The sequence below is a fragment of the Heptranchias perlo genome, chromosome 40, assembly GCF_035084215.1.
Source record: "Heptranchias perlo isolate sHepPer1 chromosome 40, sHepPer1.hap1, whole genome shotgun sequence".
NCBI lineage: Eukaryota > Metazoa > Chordata > Chondrichthyes > Hexanchiformes > Hexanchidae > Heptranchias > Heptranchias perlo.
The window spans coordinates 15,813,301-15,832,233 of NC_090364.1; the positions used below are offsets into that span (position 1 = coordinate 15,813,301).

Below are 18,933 nucleotides of genomic sequence, written 5' to 3' on the forward strand. Positions count from 1 at the left end.
TTAGCCCACCTCTCTGTGTAATCACTGCCTGATGTCCATTATTCTCTGTGTAATCACTGCCTGATGTCCATTATGCTCGGTGTAATCTGTAATTCTCTGTGCATTGAAGGACTTTCCATTATTCAGTGCTAACACACTGAACACCCAACTGTTATTCTCCACACTGCCGTTGCTGTTAACAGCAATAATGCACACAATTTAATGAAATAATCAGACTGACTCGAGTACAAAAACTCTCTTTTATGTCATAGTACATACAGTACAGCTACAGTTTACAGTGTGCAACTCGATTAAAAGCTCAAAGTACAGCAAATATTCTAAATCTTTACATATTTTCTTTTTAAAAAAGGTACAATACACAAACATTTATAAATCTTTAAAAAGGGCAACACTGAACCTGTATGTGGGAGGCCAGTATTTGAGAATCACCTCTGTGGCACCATGAGGCTGATAAAAAGAAAACCAAAGTGACCCATTAAACATCTCAATACTACAGCCGTTGTGCAGGTTAAAAAAAATAAAATCAGTTCCAAAACCCTCACTGACCCATGGTTATAATGTGGTTTCCTACCTCGGGGGGGGGGGGGGGGGAAGGTGGGCTCAACGTGTACTGTAAAAGGAAAGGTACCAGGCCTATTCAAGCAGTTCATGAGCTCATCAGGTGTGGGATGCTAGTGCATTTCTGGCACCCAGTGTCAGCATATATTCCTAGCTTAGGTGCAGCAGAGAGTAAAGCTCTCGCTACTCAGCTGAAACACTAAGTTAAAAACTCAATTCAAAATAATGGCATGCGGGGGCACTCTGCCGGGTAAATTTCTGAGATTGAAAGAGCTGCTCCATTACAGTCAACATGAAAGGTCACCTGTACTGCCACCTTGTGTACAGGAACTTCTTGAGGACACGCCGTACTTTATGAATTTTGAAGGGTTTAATAGGATAGAGGGAGAAACTATTTCTTCTGGTGGGAGAATCCAGAACAAGGGGGCATAACAAAATTAGAGCTAGGCCATTCAGGGGTGATGTCAGGAAGCATTTCTTCACACAAAGGGTAGTGGAAATCTGGAACTCTCTCCCCCAAAAAGCTGTTGAGACTGAGGGTCAATTAAAAATGTCAAAACTGAGATTGAAAGATTTTTGTTAGGTATGGGTATTAAGGGTTACAGAACCGAGGCGGGTAGATGGAGTTAATATACAGATCAGCCTCGATCTAACAACGGCAGAACAGGCTCGAGGGGCTGAATGGCCTCCTCCTGTTCCTATGTTCCTTCACACCGACTGACCAAAATAATCCATCCTTTGTTCAGCGAATGATAACCCAAAGCTAAGCAAGGCATGGTCAAAGTTGCATCCAAACTGAACGTATGCCAATAAAATGTAGCATGAGTACCTATAAGGAGGCCAGCCAAGTTGTTTCAGAGAGACTTGTTGTAATGCAAAATCCAAACCAAAACAAGTTACTGCAATCAGTATGGATGAGTATAAAGGGGTTTGCAATCTCCACCCATGGAAGTATGTCCCTTCATCTAAAAACTGGACAAGTTTACTCTTCCATCTAAACACCCACATGATTGACACCGGCCCTATTCAGATTTCAAGCATCTAAACGTTCAGCTGGACATTGATGACCCAAGTGGCATACTGCACACAGGCTCAGGTCAGAAGCAGGCACACTCACCCCCAGAACTAAACTTGTTGAACACATGAATATACACACAAATACCAAAGTACTTCAAATGTACTTTGAATGGTATTTAACCTCCTAAAATATGTTCCAGGAAGGCAACTTTGCCTTTTTTTTTTAGTTCCAAACAATTCGTATCACAAATATTTCCATTTACAAAGCTCCTTCATGGAGCCCCATGTATTCTCCATCTCTTCAGCGACTGAGGAAGTGAAGGACAGAGGTATGGTTTACAAGAAAGAATATTGTAAAAATCACTCATTGAAATAAATATGGGTTACCTGAGGATACGGTGCAATACAGCGAGAATGGTGTGATTGAGTCAACAATATTCTAGTTAACATTTGAATTTGGCTGTAGATAGCTGTCTGTACAACTGATTTTTTCTTGTATATTTACAGCTGTCTGCTGTGAGGAACAAAATAAATTATGTGATACAATTGCAGAACTACTGAGCAAATTATAATACAACTCTACACCCTGACTACTTTTTTGCCTGTAAACAAATTAAAAAATACCAAAGCACTGTCAAGTAGTTCCAGTCAGGCTGATGTATACAATGGAACTCTCAGTAAGATCAGTTATTTCAAACAAGTATGGATCAATCACAATACTTGCATTTATTTAGCGCCTTTCATGACCTTAGGACGTCCCAAAGCACTTTACAGTCAATGAAGTACTTTTTGAAGTGTAGTCACTGTTGTAATGTAGGAAGTGCAGCAACCAATTTGCACACAGCAAGATCCCACAAACAACAATGTGATAATGGCCAGATCATCTGTTTTTTTTAAAGTGATGTTGGTTGAGGGATGAATATTGGCCAGGACACCGGGGAGAACTCCCCTGCTCTTCTTCGAATCGTGCCGTGGGATCTTTTACGTCCACCTGAGAGGGCAGCACTCCCTCAGTACTGCACTGGAGTATCAGCCTGGATTACGTGTTCAAGTCTCTGGAGTGGGACTTGAGCCCATGATCTTCTAACTCAGAGGTGAGAGTGCTGCCACTGAGCCACGGCTGACACCTGATAAGCATGATTTTTTTTTGCAATTAAAAGCCAATTGGGGGTAAGATGTTAAGATGGACCTTAATGTGATAAAATCTAAATAAAGGCACAACTTTCAGATTATTGCGTTAGGCACTGACTTTGTGCGGTGACGTGGTGTTTGTAGTATTCATTTTATTTTTGATGCACTCTACTGACAAACAAAACCACAAACTAGAGACTGAGGCTGAGCCAAGCAGTCTGCTGACCATGGATGACAACACAGTTTGCAGCCAATCTGAATGAATGCTGAACCTGCTAATCTAATGGGAGTATCTTCCCTACATTCCATCCTGTTGCACTCCCAGCTCAGCAGTGGCAAGCTGTGGGTTGCTTGTTATGTTAGATTTTATTTTGAAATGTAGGGGAAGCCTAACAGGTTGCTGGGGTATATACCTAGCACCGTAGGGCACAAGTCTGCAGAGCTTATACCAAGGCCTTAGAATGCCTTGGTAAGACCACACTTGGGAATAGTGTGTTCAATTCTGGTCACCTCACCACACCACAGAAATCATATCCATGCACTGGAGAGGGTGCAGAGACACGAGACTCATCCCAAGTGTGAAGGAGAAGAAAAATTACAGAAACTCAATTCTTCAGTCCAGAAAGTAGACTGTTAAGCAGGAGCTCATTGGCAGATATGAAATATAGATCTGGTAAACCCAGAATAAACCAGAAAAGTAGGGTCAGAAGAACATGAATTTAAATCAATGAAAGGTAAATTTATCAGAGATATCAGGAGAAACTCAGTGTTAAACATTCAGAACAATCTGGCAGGCAAGGCTGTGGAGAAACACTGGGGATGATCAAATCCAACTGAATATCATAAAGGCCTTTTCTTATCAATACTTCACTTCTCATACTGCCAGTAAACATCTACCTGAAACATTCCACTGCGCTCCATGGAAAAAAAATAACTGTGCTGACCTACATTGGCTCCTGATTGGCCTCGATTTTGAAATTCTCATCAAATCCCTCCAGGGCCTCACCCCCTCCCTATCTCAGTAACCTCCTCCAGCCCTACAACCCTCCGAGATCTCTACACTACTCCAATTCTGGCCTCTTGCGCATCCCCGATTTCCACTGCTCCACCATTGGCGGCCATGCCTTCAGCTGCCTAGGCCCCAAGCTCTGGAATTCCGTTCCTAAACCTCTCCGCCTCTCTCCTCCTTTAAGATGCTCCTTAAAACCTACGTCTTAGACCAAGCTTTTGGTCACCCGTCCTATTACCTCCTTTATGTGGCTCAGTGTAAAATTTTGTTTGATTACGCCTCCAGTGAAGCGTCTTGGGACATTTCACTATGTTAAAGGCGCTATATAAATGCAAGTTGTTGTTGAATGTTTCGAACCCTGTTCAACACTTGTCAGCCATTTGGACACCATTCCTTTTTATGTCCACAATATTTTTTGCCATTTTGATCCATCATTACAAGTACAGAATCATGGGCTCAACGCACAGCAGACTTTTGATGGGTGGGGTTTTCTTGACAGTGGGGGCATTCCATGGTGAATGGTGCTGATTCAAACAGAAAAGGTGCTGCAACATCACCTGGTTTTTGAATCACTGTTCACAGGCCACAGCAGGTACACACAGGCCCCAAACATGCTATCCTACTCAAAGGAGACTTTGGGTAAAGAATGAAGAAATACGGAAAGAAACAAGGGAATAAACAGTATTAATTTCCTTCCTATAGATCAGAGAGAGCATCATAAACACTAAGCACAATATCTGCAGTAACCATCATTTAATCTACTGAAACAGTCAGTCTTGCATATGAAACCAGTTATAGAATCAGGTCAGTTATAACTGGGCAGTTAATTTCTATCAGTTTCTAGAAATGCTGTTAAAAATGCCTTTTTGTTAATGCACTAAAATGTTCGCACACAGAAATTAAGAAACTAGGGCAGTAATGAATTATTACAATTAGCTTCAGTTTGCTCCAGTTGGGGTTGGGAGAAAAACAAAAATAAAAATGAAGGATGTCAAGGCCTTGGAGAGGGTGCAAAGGAGATTTACTAGAATGGGACGAGGGATGAGGGAATTCAGTTACGTGCAGAGACTGGAGAAGCTGAGATTGTTCTCCTTAGAGCAGAGAAGGTTAAGGGGGGATTTAATAGAGGTGTTCAAAATCATGAAGGGGTTTGAAAAAGTAAATAAAGAGAAACTGTTTCTAATGGCAGAAGAGTCGGTAACCAGAGGACACAGATATAAGGTAATTGGCAAAAGAACCAGGGCCCGGGGGCGGGGGGGTGATGAGGAGAATTTTCTTTTTTTTACGCAGCGAGTTGTTATGATCTGGAACGCACTGCCTGAAAGGGTGGTGGAAGCAGATTCAATAGTAACTTTCAAAAGGGAATTGAATACTTGAAGGGGAAAAATTTGCAAGGCTATGAGGAAAGAGCAGGGGAGTGGGACTAATTGGATAGCTCTTTCAAAGAGCCGGCACAGGCATGAATGGCCTCTTTCTGTGCCGTATCATTCTATGATTCTATAAAAGGCCAGAGTTCCCACTCCTGATCATTACCCAATGACCCAGCTGCAAAGTGCACATTTGTGGACATTGGGAAGGATTGAATTGGCTCAACTGTGATACTCACATGAAAAATAGCCAGCTAACACTCACTGCCCAGACTCACATACCAAGAACAATTAGCCAAGTACCAGTCAAGGTGTTCAGGAAAGGGGAGGGTAATGGGAACAAAGACACAATCGTACAAGATTTTGCTTGCCCAAAACAGATTGTTAAAGATGCTACATACTGGGTGAAAAATCTATGAGAGCTGGCTTTACATAGAGTCGAGCTTGAAATAGGAAAATTAGTCATGTTAGGCTCTGCAATTTTACAAAACATTATAATCCTTAGCAAGATGTCACAGTGCCGGGCGGGCGAGGGGGAGGGCGAGCCCGAGCGGGGGAGGGCGAGCCCGGGGGGCCAGGCCAGGGGGAGCCCAGACAGCTGGGATGCTTTATACTCTTAAGTATCGAATACAGGAATAATCCATGGGAGAGCTTACTGGAGTTAAATTAAAGGCCAGTTGAAATGAAGACTGAATGAGAACCATTGCGAAACATCAGACAAACTGCATCTTCACTCCGCCTCAGTGCTATAAAATAATGTAATAAAACACAAAATACAGCAAATACACAATAGGTCACTCAGCATCTGAAAGAGAAAGACTGGTTTGGCATTTTCGGTGTGGTCTTTCATCAGAACACTCCATTTTTCTTGTTTCAGTTGGTGACTGACCGGCTACATATTTCCAATATTTTGTTTTATTCCAGATTTGCAGTTTTAAAAAAAAATACATTTTTTAATATTAGAAACTTACAAAATGCCACATACCCCGTGACAACAATTAGGTTCCAGCACAAGATGGTCAAGTGCTGGCGTTCAGCTTTGGTGTCAAAGTAGTCCCTGGTAGGTCAACTCCACACTCCCTCCAATAAATGCCCATTTCCTCACTCTTCACAGCGAGTCTCCAGTCCCAGGCTTACCTGGTCTCGACCGTTTCAAACCAGGCTTTTCACACCATTCAACAATAATTACAATACTATGGGAAGATGGTACAAGACAAATGTGCTCTTCTGCAGTGAACAGTCTTTCTGTACAATATATTATTCAGTTTTCTGCCATTGATCCAGTACCATATGTCTCTCAAGGTCAAAGTCCTGGCATGATATAAGCGATGTTATCCAGAGTGTGTGCCTGGGTGAATGCAGAAAATACAATTAGAAAGCTGTAGTTATAATGGAAGACAGCTGGTGAGCTGATCTCAGCCCCATTGGTGGTGGAAGGGACCCAGTTCTCCTCAGCCCTCCTTGGGCTAGGGATGGATGGAGGAAAAAACAAACTGGAACAGAAGAAAAGCAGGGCTCCTGCTCCTCATTACTTTCCAGTGGTCCCTGCTGTAAAGTGCACTCATCTGGACAGGATCAGGTTTGGCTGAGATGTCCTTCCACAGTCAAAAACAGCTTGCCAATACTCAGTGCCAGGCTCACATATGAATAATGGGCAAGGTACTGGAGGGCGTATAATGCCGGTCGAACCGTTGCAGCACACAAAATGAAAGGCCAGGGGTCACGCTGATATTTTTACTTCAGTAGAGAGAACAGACTAGAACTGGGAATATGTAAAACGTGTTAGTAATTGAGTAGTTACCCACTATCGCTACTGCTGATGTGCTCTCACCGCCAGAATAAAAAGACCCGCTCTGATACGCTTAAGACACCCACCAGTATTTAAAATGAAGGAGATGGGGGGGAGAAGCAACTTATTTACAAGAATGAAAACCTGAACAGGAACTGTTTTATATTTATTTCCAGGAACACTTGATCTCACTTCAGACCTGGAAAGCACCGGTGGATAGTCCTGAATATGCAGAAGGCAGATTTATTATCCCACTGATCAATGCACCTCATTAAATCAATGCAAATATTTCCATTACTGAAGTGGCATTGGTTCACTCAAGGTTCACACATTTGCCTTCTAGTCTCTTTACAATACCCTGTCTCAACGATACCAGGGGCTAATAAACAACACGTTCCTAGTTAATTACTTAGAATTTACAGCACAAAAAACACGCCATTCAGCCCAACTGGTCTATGCCGGTGTTTATGCTGCACGAGCCTCCTCCCAACCTTCTTCATCTAACCCTATCAGCACAACCTTCTATTCCTTTCTCCCTCATGTGTTTATCTAGCTTCCCCTTAAATGCATCTATGCTATTCGCCTCAGGTACTCCGTGTGGTAGAAAGTTCCACATTCTCACCACACTCTGGGTAAAGAAGTTTCTCCGGAATTCTCTATTGGATTTACTGGTGACTATCTTATATTTATGGCCCCTAGTTTTGGACTCCCCCATAAGTGGAAACATCTTCTCTACGTCTATCCTATCAAACCCTTTCGTAATTTTAAAGACCTCCATGAGGTCACCCCCATTCAGCCTCCTCTTTTCTAGAGTAAAGAGCCCCAGCCTGTTCAGTCTTTTGAGATAGTTATATTACTTTGCAACTGTACTGAGGGAAAAAATACAAGAAAAATGAAAGGGAAAAAAAATGGAAAACTGAGTGAGTGACTAGCATAAGGGCTGAGTTACAAAGTGGTGGGATATGGGCTGACACCCACGGTCCTTCAGAATGAGTTTGGGGAGTGTCAAGTGAAGAACGAGAGCGAGAGAAGGAGAAGATCCCAGAGTTGCTTTTGCAGTTAAAAAGAGGCACGGCAACAGTCCTGGGATGGGGAGGATGGAGACCCATGGAGTTGATGGTGGGGCGGAGCAGAAAAATCTAAATTTCTTAAAAGAGACAGTTTCACCATCAGCTGAAATAAAACAACAAAAGAAAGTAACAGAAAAAGCACACAAAAAAGAAATGTCACATCCAGTGTGCACCCCCCCCAAATAACAGCAACAGCAATACTATATCTCAGAAATCTCCCAATCTATCCAGGAAGGTTCCTACCCCAATTCTGCCTCTGATTTCACAGGAAGGCCTCAAACTGATGAGGGACTTCAGTTGTGTGGACAGCCTGGAGAAGCTGGGATTGTTCTCCTCAGAGCAGAGAAGGTTAAGGGGAGATTTAATTGAGATGTTCAAAATCATGATAGAGTAAATAAGGAGAAACTGTTCCCACTGGCAGGAGGGTCGGTAACCAGAGGACACAGATTTAAGGTAATTGGCAAAAAATCCAGAGGTGACATGAGTTTTTTTTTAATTGTGCAGCGAGTTGTTATGATCTGGAATGCTCTGCCTGAAAGGGCGGTGAAAGCAGATTCAATAATAACTTTCAAAAGGGAATTGGATAAATACTTGAAGGGGCGAAAATTGCAGGGCTACGGAGAACGAGCAGGGGTTTGGGACTAATCGGATAGCACTTTCAAAGAGCCAGCAGACACGATGGGCCGAATGGCCTCTTTCTGTGCTGTAGATTCTATAACCGCACTGCTCCATTGCTGTTAGGGTATGTGAAGCTGTGGATTGAGGAGGAGGCAGGGGGAAGTTTGTTGGGCTTGGGGCCAATGTGGATAATTTGAGATTCTCCCAGGTGACTGGAACATTTCTACTAAAAGCTGCAACTTCACCCCCCCAGGAAAATGAATCAATAGTTTAAGCAGCTCTTAGACATCAGCTAACCAGTCTGAGACCAGTATCTGCAGTTCAGGTCTCAGCCAGACCATACCCCGTTTACACTACCTGGATGAAACTACAATTCTGCTATCCAGGAGAGAGCTCCATGTGTGCATGAATTGCATAGAATTTTATAGCACAGAAACAGGCCATTCAGCCCAACTGTTCCATGTTTATGTTCCACACAAGCCTCCTCCCACGCCTCTTCATCTCACACGATCAATATACCCTTCTATTCCTTTCTCCCTCATGTATTTATCTAGCTTCCCCTTAAATGCCCTTAAAAGATGCAATGGTGTCTGTTGTGTGTGGATTGGTGCTACCTTTATACGCTAGACCAATGAGGGGGCTCTAAATCAAGTAACTGTAACAGGAAAGGGAAATTCATGCTTACACATAGTATCATAGCAGGTACAGCACAGGAGGTCGTCGTCATTCGGCCATTCCCCTGCTCATTCCCTATAGTCCTGTAAATTTTTTCCCTTCAAGTATTCATTCAATTCCCTTTTGAAAGTTAATATTGAATCTGCTTCCACCGCCCTTTCAGGCAGCGCATTCCAAATCATAACTCAGCTGCGTAAAAAAAAAATCTCCTGGCCCTTGTGACAATTACTTTAAATCTGTGTCCTCTGGTTACCGACCCTCCTGTCAGTGGAAAGTTTCTTCTTATTTACTCTATCAAAACTCTTCATGATTTTGAACACCTCTATTAAATCTCCCTTTAACCTTCTCTGCTCTAAGGAGAACAATCCCAGTTTCTCTACTCTTACCATGTAATTGAAATCCTTCATCCCTGGTACCATTCTTGTAAATCTCCTCTGCTTTAAAAGTTTGAACTTGGGACAATCCAGTATATTAATCCTATGCTAGACGTTACTGGACCAGGCAGCCTCCTACCTCGCTACTGGCAGCAGGCTTATCTGAGCATGGAGAGGCAGCGGCCTCAGATTACTATTTGCACACTGGGAGGGAGGTGCTTTTCAGTTATGATGGCAAACAATGCAGAAGAGAAAAACTTACCAAAACTTCTTTCGGACAGCCATTGAGACGATCAACCTGTGCAGTGAGGCAGGTTAAAGGACCCAGTGCACAGATTATGGAGTCCAGTAGGACAGAGAGACTCCCAGACACTGCTACCATACCCTAGAAAGAAAGAAAGAATGTTTCCAACTATCCATTTTATGAATTCAAAACAAAAGTACGCTGCACAGTGTTAGATATTGTTCCAGCCTTAACTTTAAAAACAAAACACTTCGTCCCTGATGGCTCAGCAAGTTTAGCCACTGAGCAGCTGAACCAATGGGACCAGGAGGGTCCCGGGTTCAAACTCCACTCCATGCTGTAGCTGGACGATCACACTGGGGACGGTGCTGACCGAAGCTACAACTGGCCTCAGAATCCTTGAACTAGGAAAAGGGAGAAAAAAAAAGTCAAGGCGCCAGCTCCCGATTGCTAACCAGTGACCTGTGCTGGAAAGTGTGTATGGACTTTGAGTGAGGACAGGACCAGATTTGACTCTGATGCCCTAGACAAACAGCCCGCCACCAAAGCTCACAGATAACGAGCAATACAGTGAGGACGACAACTATAACGATGTTTTTAAGTTATGAGCTTCTTTTTTTAAAAAAAAGTTTACTTTTTAAACATCGGTAAAGCATAGCCAGAAACAGAGGGAAGCTCCTTCTACTTTGCTCCAACCTCAGAGAAGCACCCCGACTGCACCAGTGTGACATTTCTTCCATTCCCACGTGTCTTCTCTGAATTAGGGACAGTTTTGTGCATTAGGTCTTGCCCACTGGGATTCTTACAGCCAGCAGACAGAAGAGCCTTTCATTCCATCGATCTGGGCTGCATTTGAACCCATGTCCCAAAGATGAAAGGCCAGTGTCGAACACACTGCAACACCCAATTCTCTAGCTGATCATTTTTTTTAATTGGATAACCTCGGTGAAGGGCCAAAGCCCATAATGCAGGGCACCATCAGGTGAGACGATTAGGCAAATCATGAGGCAGATGTTAGGTGACACCAAACTTAGCCTTTAAAAGCATGCAGATTACATAGAACGTACAGCAGAAACAGGCCATTCGGCCGAACTAGTCCATGCCGGCGTTTATGCTCCTTACAAGCCTTCTCCCAACCTACTTCAAATAGCCCTATCAGCATAACCACCTATTCCTTTCTCCCTCATGTGTTTAAATAGCTTCCCCTTAAATGCATCAAGGAGGAAGGGAAGACTGAGGAAGATATGGAGTTACATTCTTTTCTCTGCTGGAGAGAATGAAGGAATTCACATCACTGCATTTTAGCTAAGGGGGAGTGGGACTGAGGCTGAATTTTAGTTTTAAAACAGCTGTAAATATAGTTGCTCTAACAGGAAGTTAACTATTGCACAACAATATTAAAATCTCTCTCTAACATTTGGTACAGGGAGTGTATTTTTTTTTTACACAAATGCTCGGGAAATTGCAGGTCTATAGTGTGGAAATCCCTTTATCATAGTGAAGAAAAGTCAGATTTATTCTCCGGTTCATCATTTTCCCATGTTAATTAAGATTTCACAGGACGGCTCTGTATTAGATTTGTTCTCCTTCTCGCCTCCTTCCCAGCACATCTCACCTCTGTTTCTTGTAACCGGTGACCGATGAGACTCAACGATTCGCCCAGAAGCTGCAGGTGTGCTGCGACATCAATTGGATCAGCTTCTGGCATCTTAATTGGGGAGGAGGAGTGACTGCTTGCCCCTAATCCCATCGAATGAGATGATTTCTTGTGAGGTGTTGCCATACCAGACAGAGAGGAAGAGTTTTGCCTGCCTGAAACATGGAGAGAATGAAAAGATTAGGAAATTGATGAACTGGGGACTCACAGGCTTGGTTCATACGAACAATGACAGACAGGAAAAGACCCTCTGGTCCATCCAGCCTGTCCCTCACAATTGTGATACCTTTTGTAAAAATACATTTTCCAGCCCACCCAAAACCACTCGATCTCCTGGGAGAGGTGAAAAACCAGATTAATAACCCGGGCCAATTTGGGGGGAAAAAAATCTGGGAAATTCCTCTCCAGCCACCCCCCGACATAGGACACTTTTTCCATCCTTTTCCCAGCCATGCATTCTTAGAAGTTGTATGAATCTACAATTGTTACATTTTACAGACTCTCCAGTGGCATTGCTCATGGTGAGCCACAGCACATACCCGGTTCTACAACAATAGGGGTCTCGACAAAGTGTGACAGCACTTACAGAAATGCCGCTCCATATGCAAGACTTTTAATTTATTACAGATAATATAGATTTAAAAAAATAAGTTTGCAATTTTTAAAAAATAACTTTTAGCTCACAAGTAAGACTTAAAGTAAAAAAGAATAATGTTTATTTATGGGCTGATAGTCAGAAAGTCTAACTACATCAGGCACTCCGACAAGACAGTGAATTGAGAAGTAGAGCTTGTGTTCCTGAGCAGTTAGCCTTCAAAATATGAACACTATCTTTTCCTTGATCAGCTCTCATCTAGGCATAACTAATAACTACTGAATTTATGGTGCACATCATTATTTTCTCAATGCCTCGAAACAACGCTGAAGTTACGCGAGCATCAATTTGTAGTACCTCCGTGTGAAAGAGTGGGTGTGCGGCCAGAATCCATCATGATACTGAGCTCCCATTATCAGCTGTGGGGTTTATAGATAATTCCCCAGGGTGAGTGGGAGAAGACAGAGAGTCATCCCCAGACTTTCCCTGCCCAACTCTATCGACTGACAATTCAGGGTGGCACTGGTGTCAGGCCTGGGAATTTGGGGGATGGAGAGACAAGGAAGGGAATCGTACAGTGCGTTCATATTTACTGCGCTTCTGGTTTCCGATTTAGGAACGCAACCTCCATGAGCTGCTTTCTCCTTTTTGTACTCGCATCAGGAACTGGTCTCTGTTGGTGAACTTTTTGTTTTTATTCATTCATGGGATCTGGGCGTTGCTGGCGAGGCCAGCATGTACTGCCCATCCCTAATTGCCCTGGAGACAGTGGTGATGAGCCCCCTTATGGAACCGCTGCATCCCACAGTGCTGTTAGGAAGGGAGTTCCAGAATTTTGATCCAGCGACGACGAAGGAACGGCAATATATTTCCTAGTTGGGACGATGTGTGACTCAGAAGGGAACGTGCAGTTGGTGGTGTTCCCATGTGCTTGCTGCCTTTGTCCTCCTAGGTGGTAGAGGTTGCAGGTTTAGGAGGTGCTGTCAAAGCAGCCTTGGCAAGTACTGCAGGCTCTGCTGTGCAATACGGAGACCCAAAGTTCAGATGGGCAGATTTTCAGCCCACATTTTTCAGTTCTTAGTGTCAGGTTGTTTACATTGACTTAGGAAGAAGAACTCCACGTCTGGAGTCGGTTTCGCTTTCTGTAGTGTAAAACTACAGTTCTGTTAGCAACATCAACTTCAGATATTCATGTTAAGAGTCACTCTTTAGGGTGTCATCCCAATCCAGTGCCAATGAGAGTCCTCGACAATAAATAAAGTACCCTGGAAGACAATAAATAAACTACCCAAGAACTGATCAGGACTCTCAATCTATGTATTTGCAAGTACAGGGTGACCTACAACACAGTCCATACTCCTGTCATCCTCTATTCTACCACAACCAAAGAAAGCATGTAATTATTTGGACAACTCAACAATAATTTTTTTTTAAAACCACAACACACAATAGGAAAGCAGAGCACAATGGAGTGGTAGAACACCAGGTGGCAGTTAGAATTCCCCACAGGGTATTGTTGCTGAACCTGGTTCTGCCACTACAGGGAGCACTAAATGGATATCTGGGTGTTTGACGACAGTGGACTGCGAATCATGCCGGGCTCCTCTCACACACTCCCAACCAGGTACTGAATGGCACTGCCAGACGTAGCAACATAGGAACGGGAGTAGGCAATTCAGCCCCCCTCGAACCTGTTCCATCATTCAGTTAGATCATGGCTGATCTGTATCTTAACTCCATTTACCCAACAAAAATCTATCAATCTCAGTCTTGAAATTTTCAACTAACCCGGAGCATCTATAGCCTTTCGGGAGAGCGAGTTAACGGATTTACACCACCCCTTGTGTGAAGAAGTGCTTCCTAATTTCACCCCTGAACAGGTTAGCTCTAATTTTAAGATTATATCATCTTGTTCTGGATTCCTCCACCAGGGGGAAATAGTTTCTCTGTAGCTACTCGAGAACCAGGGGTCTTAATCTCAAGGTAAGGGGTTGGCCATTTACGACCAAGATGAGGAAAAATTTCTTCACTCAGAGGGTTGTGAATCTTTGAAATTCTCCATCCCAGGGAGCTGTGGATGCTGAGTCATTGAGCATATTCAAGACTGAGATCAATAGATTTTTGGATTCTAAGGGAATCAAGGGTTCTGGGGATAGGGCAGGAAAGTGGAGTTGAGGTAGATCAGCCATGATCTGATTGAATGGCGGAGCAGGCTCGAGGGGCCGTATGGCCTACTCCTGCTCCTATTTCTTATGTTCCCTTTCAAATCCTCTTATCATTTTGAACACTCCGATTAGATCACCCCTCAACCTTTTAAACTCAAGGGATTACAAGCCAAATTTATGTAACCTGTCCTCATAATTTAACCCTTTAAGTCCTGGTATCATGCTGGTGAATCTGAGCTGTACCCCTTCCAAGACAAATATATCTTCCCTGAGGTTCGGCGCCCAAAACTGAATGCAGTATTCCTGATGGGGTCTGACTCAGGCCCTGTACAAATGAAGCATAACTTTCTCACTTTTGAATTCCAGCCCCCTTGAGATAAAGGCCAACATTCTATTAGCCTTTCTGATTACTTTTTGTACTTGTGCACTAGCTTTGTGTACATGGACAGCTAAATCCCTTTGCTCCTCCACAGCTCCTAGTCTCTCACCATTAAGGAAATATTCCAATTTGTCTTTCTCAGATCCAAAGTGGATGACCTCACACTTCCCCACATTGAACTCCATTTGCCATAGCTTTGCTTGTCAATGTCCCTTTGTAATTTCCCCCTCCTATCCAAACAACGTACTGTGCCTCCTAATTTAGTGTCATCTGCAAACTTGGATATACAACTCTCTATTTCTTCATCCAAGTAATTAATATATATGGTCAAAAGCTGATATGAGATTAGGTTGCTTTCTTACACAATGTGTCATACTGGAAAACATGAAACAAGAACAGGAAGAATTTGAAAATAAATGAAGTTCAATCCACAACATATAAAAAGAAAGAATTTGCATTTATATGGCACATTTCATATCATCAGGACGTCCCAAAGCACTTTACAGCCAAAGGAGTACTCTTGAAGTGCAGTCACTGTTGTAATGTAGGAAACATGGCAGCCAATTTGCACACAGCAAGATCCCACAAACAGCAATGTGATAATGACTAGATAATCTGTTATTTTTTTAGTGATGTTGGTTGAGGGATAAATATTGGCCAGGATACCGGGGAGAACTCCCCTGCTCTTCTTCGGAATATTGCCATAGGATCTTTTACATCCACCTGAAAAGGCAGACGGGGTCTCAGTTTAACGTCTCATCCGAAAGACGGCACCTCCGACAGTGCAGCACTCCCTCAGTACTGCACTGGAGTGTCAGCCTAGATTATGTGTACAGGTCTCTGGAGTGGGGCTTGAACCCACAACCTGCCGACTCAGAGAAGAGAGTGCTACTGCTGAGCCACAGCTGACGCCTAATATATTTAAAATGCAATTTTATTTTTTATTAGTGAAGTATGCGCTCCTGGATCCAGCACCATACAGCCTGTAATTTTGTTTCTAACAATTAACGATCTTTAAAGTACCTCCTATAAGATAATTATTGGGGGGGGGGGGGGGGGGGGTGGAGGAGGCTCTACTCGTTGATTCATTAGCGAATGGTGGGACGGAGGTTGGATTGCCGCTATCTTGCTGAGCTTCCAATCTCAGATACAAAGTGCTGGGAGACAACCAGCAAAGGCCAGGAGTGTCCTTGCAAGGGGAGGGTCGAAACACACAGGGAAAAAAAATTTGGATATGGCATCTCCAACTGTTGCATATCTCCTGGCCCTCTGCAGCTAGCAGCCTGCCTGGCCTTCTCATCTACAGGGGATGCGAGCCTCACAAGCACCTGCAAGGGCAAAAAAATAAGAAAGGTCCATGTCCAGGAGGGCAAATGTCCTCAGAAATTTTTTAAAATAATTTCTGTGGAACACTGAATGGCATACAAGTGAAATTATTGGGAACCGAGTGTCCTCAGGGACATAGGACAGGAACCTGTGTGAGGTCCTTACCCATATCTTTAATAGCTCACTGGAGTCTGGAACTGTTCCCTTAGACTGGGAGGAGGCTAATGTAATTCTGATCTTTAAAAAAGGAGATAAGACAAATGCAGGTACCTATAAGCCCATTAGTTTAACCTCAGTAATAGGGAAGATGCTCGAGGGAATCATTAGCAATGCAATATTTGACCACTTAGGCAGAGAAGGACACGTCAGGGACACCCAACATGGCTCCTTAAAAAGGAGGTCCTGTCTTACTAACTTGATGGTGACTTCTTCAAAAAATACAAAGATAATGGATGAACGTTGTCTACGTAGACTACCAAAAAGCTTTTAAGATACCGCATAAGAGGCTTCTGTAGAAGATCGAAGCCTTAATAGCAATCTACTGTGCTGGATTGAGAACTGGCTAGAAGGCGGCAGGCAGAAAGTGGTTGCAGATGGACCTGGATTTGCTTGGAGACCTGTCACCAATGGCGTCCCGCAGGGATCGGTGTTAGGGCTGTTGCTGTTTATTATGTTGGGAGAACAATCTGCAAGTTTGCAGATGACACCACGGTATGAGAGTCAGGACAGTAGATGATGCTCGACTACTACAGGCAACTCTATATGTGCTGGGGAATGGGGCTCGTGACTGGCAAATGCAGTTTAACTTAGAAAAGTGCAGTGTTATGCATGTGAGCAGGGTGAATGCTGAACATACATACACTCTTCAGGGAAAAGTACTAAAACCTGTGAGAGAAAGAGATCTGGGCGTTCTAGTGCACAGTTCTCTAAAGGTTCATGAGAAATGCAGTGAAGCAGTAGCTAGAGCGAATAGGGTGTTGGGGTGCATTTATAGGACAATTGACTACAAGACAAAGCTATTTTGTCCTTGTACAAGACCTTGGTTAGGACTCCGTTGGAATACCGTGCCCAGATTTGGTCTCCTCACATGTTGGGTAATATTGAGGCTTTCAATAGGGTGCAGAGGAGGGCCACAAGGTTAATGCCCTGTTTAAAGCATCTCAGTTACTAAGATAGACTAAAAGAGCTAAGACTCTACACTTTAGAGAAGTACAGACTGGGGAGACCTTAGCGAGGTTTATCAGATGATGAAGGGAATAGATTGTGTTTGTGTAAGAATTTATTTCAAATAAATAGTTTAGGGAGGACCAGGGGTCACAATCTCGTTATGTAAGGCCAGAACTAGGTCAGATGTCAGGAGATGGTTCTTTTCCCAGAGAATAATGGACTTGTGGAACAGGCTGCCAGCTCGTGCGGTGGACGCCGATTTGCTGAATTTCTTCAAGTGAGAGCTGGACCTGTTTCTGACTGGGGCAGAGATTACCGAATATAAAAAGGTAGGTCCGGCATGACATTAATCGGGGCGGAGTGATCTCTGGGACTAGTTTTGATCGTCTAATGGTTTCAGGGGAATTTTTCAGATTTTTCCCCCTAATTGGCCTGGGTTTTATCTGGTTTTTGCCTCTCCCAGGAGGGGTGGGTCGGGTCACCAACTCTGGTTGGACGTATTCCTGGCGGTTTCATCACATGACCTGCCACCAGCTGCCCCGCCCCCACACTCCTGCCGATTGGTTGCCCAACATGTCCATCCTCTTGGCGCCCCCCGCCTTCCCCCACCAATTGGAAAGTGAATAGACTCTTCGATTGGATGATTCTTAACTGTCAGTCAAACAGCTTTTTTTCCCATCTCCAATAACTAATAAACAGAAGTCTTCAAAGAAAATGAAAAAATACCTCAATTTTATTTAAATCCCTTATAATTTCTCTCCCGGGTTTGCTGTTAGCAGTCCTTGAGATTAATCTTCAATTCCTAGAGACTCCAGGTCAATCCTGGAGGGTTGCCAACCCTAGGGGTGGGAGTGCACAAGGCATTGCAGTTGCCTGGGACAGACTGGATGGACCGGTGGGTCTGTTCCTGTCCGTCAATGTTCTTATGTAACCGTGTGCATTGCTGAGGAATACCTTTCTGTTTAGCAGTTGTCTCTTCCGATGGATCAGTCAGTTTCCGCTTTACAGTCATGGCCTCAGCTTTGTTCTGCTTGTGCTGCAAGTATTGGCACTTCTGTTTCCAGATCTACAATTGAAAAGAAAATCGTCTCACTTTCCAAAAAAAAAAGCTCAACCCTGCAGTGCGTCTAATTCAAGAATAAATCCTGTGCACAGAGACAGTTTTAAATGAGCCCTTGCACAGCTCATTATCAGCGCAGTGCTGAACTTGACATCCTTGCACAAACTCTGCCCCACCACATACTGACCATGTTATCAGAAAAGCCAGTGCTCAAGTAACAAGACTACGAACATACAAAATTGATGGGCTGGAAAAGACCAGCTGGTCCATCAAGCCTGCCCCACACCATGATGGCCGGAGCATCACAACTAAACACTTCTTCTATTCCCCCTTACCACCACTGTCCCCCCACCCCCGTCCCCGCGCCTGCCGTTCCACCGCCCCCCCACCCCACAATGTAATCTCCTGGGAAAGGCAAAAAAGAGAAAAATCTCAGGGCCAATAAGAGAAAAAAATACCCTGGGAAATTCCTCTCTGACTGATTTGACTGATTGAAACCAGTCCAGGAGATCACACGGACCAAGTGTTAACTATAAAGACACTTACGTTCTATATGATGTGATCTCTGCCCCAGTCAAGAACTGGTCCAGCTCCCACCGCAGCAGCACAGTAATTATATCACAACACATTAGCATGTAAATAACGCTTTAATATTGAACCAGAATGCTTCTCAAGTGAAAATCCAAATTCATCATTTTAAGTTGCTCTCATCACTGCCAGTATCAATGGCAG

The 18,933-nt window shown here is 43.7% G+C and overlaps 1 protein-coding gene across 4 annotated transcripts in view; it reads right to left on the reverse strand.

The window, feature by feature from the left end:
• Positions 1 to 220: 220 nt before the first annotated feature.
• The window catches only part of hmgxb4a (HMG box domain containing 4a), a 46,029-nt gene continuing 27,316 nt past the window's right edge, over positions 221 to 18,933 (reverse strand). For 3 of the 4 annotated variants that reach the window (XM_067974690.1, XM_067974689.1, XM_067974691.1), the window contains 4 exons: positions 18,096 to 18,207; positions 11,468 to 11,664; positions 9,871 to 9,993; positions 221 to 6,430 (listed from right to left, as the gene is read on the reverse strand). In XM_067974690.1, coding sequence (XP_067830791.1) covers positions 6,386 to 6,430; positions 9,871 to 9,993; positions 11,468 to 11,664; positions 18,096 to 18,207 — 477 coding nt within the window. In that variant the 3' untranslated portion in view covers positions 221 to 6,385. The remainder of the gene's footprint in view (positions 6,431 to 9,870; positions 9,994 to 11,467; positions 11,665 to 18,095; positions 18,208 to 18,933) is intronic. The other variant, XR_010958755.1, reaches the window with a different exon arrangement.